Source organism: Euphorbia lathyris, chromosome 3 (assembly GCF_963576675.1).
Source record: "Euphorbia lathyris chromosome 3, ddEupLath1.1, whole genome shotgun sequence".
NCBI classification, from domain to species: domain Eukaryota; kingdom Viridiplantae; phylum Streptophyta; class Magnoliopsida; order Malpighiales; family Euphorbiaceae; genus Euphorbia; species Euphorbia lathyris.
In genome coordinates this window covers 18,020,465-18,029,436 of record NC_088912.1, presented here as the reverse complement: position 1 = coordinate 18,029,436, position 8,972 = coordinate 18,020,465, and the positions used below count along the sequence as shown (strand labels likewise).

Genomic DNA, 8,972 nt, shown 5'->3' with positions numbered 1-8,972 from the left:
AAAAAGAAAAAACTTAATACATCAAAGTTCTAGCTTTGACCAGAAAAGTTGATTGATTCCTTGGACTGTGTAAGAGTGTCTCGCTACTCTTTAATTAAGTTTATATAGTAAAACAAACAAACAAACAAAAAATTGGACAAATTAAAACGTATATTATTTTAAGCAAGTTTTAGGATTTAAGCAAGTTTTAGGAATCAACAAGTCACTGCACAAAAGTATTGATACTCTTAGGGTTCGTTTGGTGTGTCAATGTAATTAAAGCTGTCGGTTTTGATCACATGGACCTTAATGACCCTATAATATTTGATCATTCACCATTAGATCTAGGCTTATTAGAATCTTAAGGTGAAGATTCGAAACATCCTGCGGTTTAGATTTAATAAGTATATGTGAATATTTATGTTTCATCAATGTTTGTAAGAGTCAAGTGCACTGAAAATAAAAGTGCAAAAAGTATACATGATCAATTACACAACATGAAATCAACATATAAATTTAATATTTGAGTTTAAGTTAGTAGACACTGTGTACAAATTTTTGATTGAGTTAGGATTGGTAATTCGAAAATAATACTAATATTAAAAATTATTGTTATATTCTTTTATATTTTTACATGTTGCTTTTATTAATAAAGATACGATTATTACTTGCAAATAAGGTTGTAAAAAATATTAGGCGCTAGTCGGACGGACAGGGCCCTCGAGAATTAATCGGCGATTAGTCGGGAATTAATCGGATTTGTATTTTTTATATGTTTTATTTATTAATCAACAAATTATTATATAAATTCAATTAAAATATGTATTATACTATTGAAAAACAATATTATAAAATTATTTAATAGAGAAAACATGTATATTTGGAACATATATTTAAAAATATGCAAATATCAATATTTTAACAACAATATCATTGAAACAACTCAAAAGTGAATTATAATAAAGAAAAAAAATAAATTCACAATATAATTTTCTTCATCGTCGATTAGGCGGCGCCTAGGCAGTGTCAAGGTGTCCTAGGCGAAGCCCCAGCGGCTAAAAAACGTCTAGGAACCAAATAAACGTCTAGAGGAACTAATTGAAAAAAATCGGGACGAATTTTCGATTTCGAGCGCCTAGACAGTCGAGGTGGCCTTTGTTTTCAACCGTTGTTGCAAACACGACTCGAATCCCTATATTGTTATAAATACATTGCATGACACTCCAACATGATATTACCATATTTTTGGATGGTTAAGATTAACATATTAATAAAAAAAATTGACAAAATATTTAGAAATTGTAACATATCCTCCTTTATTTTCAAAAGTCACTATTATTAACATATGTATACAGTAAAATTAAACATGATACGTAAATTGACACTCATTTTGATACTAACTCAAAATTGACTGACATGAATATGATGATTGTCACCACTAACGGAAAGTAAGCTAAAAACAGCAAATAACTGTAAATTTACAAATATAAAGTCTATCCAGTTGAAATCACAAAAAATCTTCAATCAAGGGCTGGTAGAAGAGTTTATAAGCCTCCAAGACCTCAAGATACCACATGGCTTCTCGATCTGGAGATGATGATAGATCAACCATCTTATGAACCTGTTATCCGACCACAACAAATTAGTCTAAGCTTTATAAATTTTAGATATTTAAAAAAAAAATAAGGTATTAAAATAAGTCTATAGTTTTTGGAAAGTATCAATTTAGGCTTCACGTACAAAATAACACCAATATAAACGTTTAAAAAATGGTACCAATTTAGGCATAGAATAACGGAACGTGACACGACATGTCTATCAATTGTACATGGAGAGAGAAATTAGAATTTAACGGAGTAATATGAACAACGTGTCACGTTCCATTACGAAAGCCTAAATTGGTACATTTTTTAAACGTTAAACTTATATTAGTGTTATTTTATACATAGAGCCTAAATTGATACTTCCCTAAAAACTATAGACATATTTTGGTATCTTATCCCTATTAAAAATGATTATATTTAGACTAATTTATCAAATTTTACAAAATTTATACCAAGTTAATGGAGGTAAATTATATTGTATTGAAGTTTTTTGGTGAGTTTCAGTTAACTGCTTAGCTATATTTTGCTTCAATAAATTCATTAATTTTTTTTTATTTTATTTCAGCCATTCCAAACTGTAAAGTTCACGACAGATTGATTGACTTTCACATATAATATGATAGAAAAAAAAAAAATACTGTCACATGCATACACATACTTACCAAGTAATACATAAAAGTAAATTTTTTTCAACGTGTTATCATATCACCATTTTAGTAATATTTTTTATCCGAATTAGTTGGAATAATTTTATTGAATAAATAAAAAAAAAGTTTTACAGTTTTATTAAACCGAAAATTCATTAACTTTTTTTAAACTAATCACAAATTTAAGTAACTATAGATATAATTTAAGTGCGAGTTGGACTAAATTAATCTTTCAGTCAACTCTAGGTAGGAATATAAACGGGGCAGGAGGAGAATTACATTTTCCATCGCCATTCTCCGAAACTTAAATGAAGAATTTTTTTATTACTGCCCCTGCTCGGTGGGGAATCTCATTCCCCGTTTCATTACGTTCTTTTTCTTTTTCTCAATCTTCTTACATTTGGTATAATATAAAATAATAAAATTAGATTTGAGTTGAGTGAAGAAAGAATAAAATAAAAGTGAACTAACCTAATAATTCCAATCTTCGAAAAAAAAAAACCCTAATAATTGGGTAATTACATCTATAGCTATTGAACTTTACTGTTCATTTTAACAGTGTGGCTACTGAATTTCAATCCTTAACAGTATAGCCACAGAACTTCACATTTTTTAATACACATTTTTTAATACAGATGACCACTCAACTTTAACTATCTCTTCACCGTTAACAACCTCAAAATGAAAATATTCAAGAATTAAAATTGTTCAGAACGATATTTATCATGAAATCACATTTTTTATTTTCCAAAATCACTTTTTTAGAGCTTTCTCTCTCCTAACCAAACAACATCCAAAACGGAATTTTTCAAAAATTAAAGTTCATTCGATTATCATTAACTCTTTGGATTTTTTATTTTGAGACCGTCAATTGACATTTTGAGGAATTGGGTGGCCACGGGTGTAAATAAAGTTGAGTGAACATACGGTTAAAAATTTAAGTTCAATCGGCACAATGTTAAAATAGGTAAATGTCAGTGGCCATGGGTGTAATTTACCCCCTAATAATTCAAATGAATCACAATAAAAACTTATATATTAAAAAATAAATGTTAAAAGAAGAATTAATCCGCAGAGAAATCCGAGAAGACATACGATACCTTTATGACGGGAACCTCACCGGTACTGACGATATACCCACCGACCACCATCACATACATTCCTACACAATAACACTAACTAATCAATTGAATTCAGAAAACACTAATTAAAAAATTCACAAAAAGGAAGAAAACTGAAAAGGATAAAAACCTAAATCCCAGCGGCGGAGACGGAATACATCGGATAAGGAGAGGTGGATAACACCGGTGCCGTCATCGAGAATGAGATCGCCGTCACCGTTGTTGGAGACTATAATGCCCTGCGGAAATTACAGGATTAGGGGAGAAAATCGTAGAAGAGAAAGGGGATGAGAAAGGTTAATGAGATAGATAGAACTTGTATCCAGGCGCGCTGGAAGAGAATGCCGCCGAGGTTTAATGCGTTTTGTGAAGGGGTTTGCCGGACGTCTTTCAGTTGTACGCACAGCACCTTCAGCGCTGCTAGACTGTAATCCATTCGGAGCCGCCTGATATGGGTTGGCTGAAATTAAAATTGTGATGGGTTAGTAATAATAGTAAGGGATAAATTAGACATGTCCATGGGCCGGGCCGGGTCGGGCTCGGGCCGGACCACTCGGGTTTTTAAGTAAAAATGCTCAGCCCAAGCCCAGCCCACAATTAATTTAGGTGGGCTCGGGCCGGGCTGGGCTCGGGCTTAAAAATCAAATCTCGAGCCCAACCCATATAAGCCCACCTAAATATATATATATAATTGTTAATTATAAAAAAATAAATATTATATTTAAAAATAAATATTTAATATATAAATATATATTTATTAATTAATATTAATAAGCGGGCCGGGCTGGGCCGGCCCGTGTTATTTTTATTAATCCCAAGCCCGCCCAAAAAATAGACAGGGTTTGGCGGGCTTGGGTCGGGCTGGGCCGATGAACAATTTTTATTGTCCAAGCCCGGTCCAAGGGACACGGGCCTGGGCGGGCCGGGCGGGTACCCGGGTCCGTGGACAGGTCTAATAATTACTAGGGAAAATTACAAAACTAGGTCAAATGGGAAGGCCATTTACATATTTAACTCATTTACTCAACTTATTACATATCTAGACTCATTTTGTGTGACTTTCCAAAAATACCCCTGACCTTCCCACTTCCCCCCTATCTCCGCGAATCACCGCTCCCCCCTATCTCCTTGGTTATGCGAAAAGTTGCTCCTGCATTAATGATTTCAAGACTTTTGATCTTCCTTTCTTCCTTTCAATTGCACGAAATCTGCACCATTTCGTCAAAATCACAATGAATTTCTCATTTTCCTCTTTTCATCTCTTGATTCTGCAACTTCCGAACCCTAGAAAACAAAGCCATGGTTTTTCATCTTCATGTTCGTTGCTTGGTTTCTTTCTTCTTGTTACCATCAAAGAAATGGTTTTTCTACGTTATTTCTTTCGTTCTTCCATGTTATCATATTGTTATTGTCGCTTTTGGGGGTGAAAGGGGCGAAAAATGTAAGTATCTATTTTTTTTTCTGCGTTTTATCATGAATTCACATCGCAATCGATGGTTTCGCTAAGCTTTGCGAAGAGAACGAGCCTGGAAAGTGATGATCTACTTCGTGTATTGATGATTTCGCGACGTTCTGCGAAGAGAAAGAGTCTGAAACGTATGGATCTACGTCGCGAATCTATTAGTTCGCGAAGTCTGCGAATAGATCCTTACGTTTCAGAACTCGCAGACTTCGCGAAAAAATCGTTATGCGAAGTAAAATCACCTTTTCCCCTGCACATTTACATTCGCATGCTTCGCTAATTTTCATTTCGCGAATCCAAAATCGTCCTTTTTCATAACTAACACGGTTAATTTTTTCTGTAGATGGTTGAATACGTAACATCCCTTTCTGGAAGGCGGCGTACTGAGCTGCAGGGAAGATGATTTTCCTTCCTGTATAGGGATGAACTTCCCCAAGATTGACACATTCACTCCTGAAATGATTCGTTAGGAGAGGTTGTGTCAATCTCGGGGTGCACCATGGGACACGTCCATCCCATGGTGCCAATCTTGTTAGTAGATTTTGATAATGTTATGATTTGAATGTCGTTATTGTGGCAATCTTGTTGTAAATTTTGATAATGTTAGTAGAGTTCATTGTGGCAATCTTGTTGTAAATTTTGATAATGTTATGATTTGAATGTCGTTATTGTGGCAATCTTGTTGTAAATTTTGATAATGTTATGATTTTAATGTTAGAATCCGTTGTTGTTTGCCCTTTTTTGTTATATACCACTTCGCGAATTAGCTTCAAAACACATCCAGGCTTCGCATATGCGAACTAAATTCATCAAGCAAACCCAAACATTTACTTCGCAGACTTCACATAGTATGGAATATGCGAAGTCAGACAGGATGGGGCGAGCCGCGCGTAAATATTGGGGGTATTTTTGGAAAGTCACACAAAATTAGTCTAGATATGTAATAGGTTGAGTAAATGGGTTAAATATGTAAATGGGCCTCCCATTTGACCTAGTTTTGTAATTTTTCCTAATTACTAATCTGAACCCCATCAAGGACCCAATTTACATATCTAACCCACCTTGTCTCCAAGTTACCAAATTAGACACTTTCACCCATTTTGGACAAAACTACCCTAAATTGAAAATAAATCTATGGTTTTTGGAAAGTATCAATTTAGACTTCACATATAAAATAACACCAATATAAACTTAACGTCTAAAAAATAGTATCAGTTTAGGCATCGAATAAGGAACGTGACACGAGTTATATTACTCCGTTAAGTTCTATCAATTGTAAGTGGGGAGAGAAATTAGAATTTAACGGAGTAATATGAACAACGTGTCACGTTCCGTTACGGAGGCCTAAATTGGTACGTTTTTTAAACGTTAAACTTATATTAGTGTTATTTTGTAGATAGAGCCCAAATTGATACTTCCCTATAAACCATAGACATATTTTGATATCTTATCCCTGTTAAAAATGATTATATTTAGACTAATTTATCAAATTTTACAAAATTTATACCAAGTTAATGGAGGTAAATTATATTGTATTGAAGTTTTTGGTGAGTTTCAGTTAACTGCTTAGCTATATTTTGCTTCAATAAATTCATTATTTTTTTTTATTTTATTTCAGCTATTCCAAACTGTAAAGTTCACCGGAACAATGACACGACTGATTGAAAATGATTGACTTTTACATATAATATGACAGAAAAAAAATAATTATTATTTTTTTTTGTCGCATGCATACACATAGTTACCAAGTAATACGTAAAAGTAAATTTTTTTCGACGTGTTATCATATCACCATTTTAGTAATGTTTTTTATCCGAATTAGTTGGAATAATTTTATTGAATAAATAAAAAAAGTTTTACAACTTTATTAAACCAAAATTCATTAACTTTTTTTTAAACTAAAAACTTCAATAACCATAGATATAATTTAAGTGCGAGTTGGATGTAAACGGGATGGGATGGGAATTACATTCCCCATCCCTATTCTCCGAAACCTAAATAGAGAAATTTTTATCACTGTTCTTACTGAGTGTGGAATCTCATTCCTCCGTTTTATTATATTCTTTTTTTTTCTATTTTTTCTCGAATTTTTACATTTGGTATAATATAAAATAATAAAATTAGATTTGAATTGAATGGCGGAAAAAAAAAAATCTAACCTAATAATTCCAATTATTCAACAAAAAAAAAAAAAACCTAACAATTCCAAAAAGAATGACAATAAAAACTTATATATTAAAAAATAAATGTTAAAAGAATAATTAATCCGCAGAGATATCCGAGAAGACATATACCTTTATGACGGGAACCTCACCGGTACTGACGATATACCCACCGACCACCATCACATACATTCCTACACAATAACACTAATCAATTCAATTCAGAAAACACTAAATAAAAAATTCACAAAAACGAAGAAAATTGAAACAGATAAAAACCTAAATCCCAGCGGCGGAGACGGAATACATCGGATAAGGAGAGATGGATAACACCGGTGCCGTCATCGAGAATGAGATTGCCGTCACCGTCGTTGGAGACTATAATGCCCTGCGGAAATGACAGGATTAGGGGAGAAAATCGTAGAAGAGAAAGGGGACGAGAAAGGTTAATGAGATAGATAGAACTTGTATCCAGGCGCGCTGGAAGAGAATGCCGCCGAGGTTTAATGCGTTTTGTGAAGGGGTTTGCCGGACGTCTTTCAGTTGTACACACAGCACCTTCAGCGCTGCTAGACTGTAATCCATTCGAAGCCGCCTGATATGGGTTCGCTGAAATTAAAATTGTGATGGGTTAGTAAAAGGTAATCCTGGTGAGATGCTAAAAGGGGTACGGTTGAGTGGATTTGTGGTTAATATCCGAATTGCTACGGCAGTTTTAGTCGAGTTACGGGGTCTTTTTTTGGTCTGGAAATGGTTCGGAAAAAGGAGTATGAATAGTGGCAAATATAGGATTGGTCAGTTTGGGGGACGGATTTTACACGTGCAAGCATAAAGGGCGGTCCGGTCGCACTACGCGTCCCCGCTGAACGAGGGTCCGAGGAGGGATTCCACCACACAAAGGTGTACTGGGGCAAGCCTTCCCTGCCAATTTATTTGGCAAGAGACCGCTCCTAAGACTCGAACTCGTGACCTCTTGATCACACGACAACAATGTTTACTGTTGCGTCAAGGCTCGCCCTCCTTACACGTGCAAGCATAAAAAAAAATTGCTAAATCGAATTTATTCAAAAAAAATTCATATAAATACGTGTTATAATCTGAATGGTCAAAAACCAATTTTTAAGTAATAATGTAAAAAATAAGTTAAATTGTGTTTAAGATTGTTAACGAATAAAAAATTTGTGTCTAATAAAAAAAAAATAGATTTAGGGAGGAGGATCTAACATGCCAAAAAAAATTAGAAATTTGGATTTAAAAATGGTCTAACAGACAAAAAAAAATAGAAATTTCGATTTAGGAATAGTCTAATAGGAAAGGCCTAACTTTTGGTCAATTTTGGGACTGCTAATTCAGCACCCCATCAAATTTTTTTTTGGAGACAATGGGCTGGAACCACCTTAGATTGGATAATTAAATATAATCTCATTAAGTTAATTTTGTATTTAATCAACAATTTATCAAATACTCAATCAAAGTTTTAGGTCAAATACTCAATTTATCAAATATTCAATCAAAGTTTAATCAAATTATCAATTTAGTCAAATACCTAATGTAGACATGGGGCGAAACTACCCCTGGTCATGGTGGTACTGGCGGTCGGAGAGGCCCGAGCCCCTCCATGTATCTGCCGCCCCTGATTATGAAGAGTTATAGTTGAATTGGATTCGAAAGTTGTCAATACTCTAGTTTTGGATGGTTGCGCTTTTCATCGACATTATTGACTCATTGATAAGTGTTGACAATCATTGTCGAGAGATTGAGAGATTATAACGGTTTATAATTACGGAGTAGGAAATAAAGCAGTTGACTGGATGGCTAATTTTGCAGGAACTCTTTTCCTAGGTCTTCATGAGTGTACTGTGCTATCTACAGGGATTCATAACGTTTTCTATGCTGATATTTGTGGATCTCTAAGCTTGGTCCATTTATATTTAGGACCGGTTTGGATTTTGTAAAAATAGCATCCGTCACCTGCCTTATTAATATTAAATTTAAAT

At 34.0% G+C, this 8,972-nt stretch overlaps 1 protein-coding gene across 1 annotated transcript; it reads right to left on the bottom strand.

Annotated features, from left to right (window-relative positions):
• Positions 1-1,276: 1,276 nt before the first annotated feature.
• On the bottom strand, positions 1,277-7,628 carry LOC136221946 (uncharacterized). Its single transcript, XM_066009421.1, has 7 exons — positions 7,441-7,628; positions 7,255-7,363; positions 7,108-7,169; positions 3,668-3,811; positions 3,482-3,590; positions 3,331-3,392; positions 1,277-1,600 (listed from the first exon to the last, which is right to left on the bottom strand). Exons 1-7 carry the CDS (start codon positions 7,558-7,560, stop codon positions 1,487-1,489), a joined length of 720 nt encoding a protein of 239 aa, XP_065865493.1. The 5' UTR covers positions 7,561-7,628; the 3' UTR covers positions 1,277-1,486.
• Between the last annotated feature and the right edge of the window lie 1,344 nt (positions 7,629-8,972).

Bases quoted from the DNA above. Each gene is read 5' to 3' on its own strand.
- LOC136221946 (XM_066009421.1), bottom strand. From the start codon at position 7,560: ATGGATTACAGTCTAGCAGCGCTGAAGGTGCTGTGTGTACAACTGAAA. The intron at 3,591-3,667 runs GTTCTATCTATC...TAATTTCCGCAG, and splicing joins TCCAGCGCGCCTGGATACAA to GGCATTATAGTCTCCAACAA. The intron at 1,601-3,330 runs GTATCGTATGTC...GTCGGATAACAG, and splicing joins GTGAGGTTCCCGTCATAAAG to GTTCATAAGATGGTTGATCT.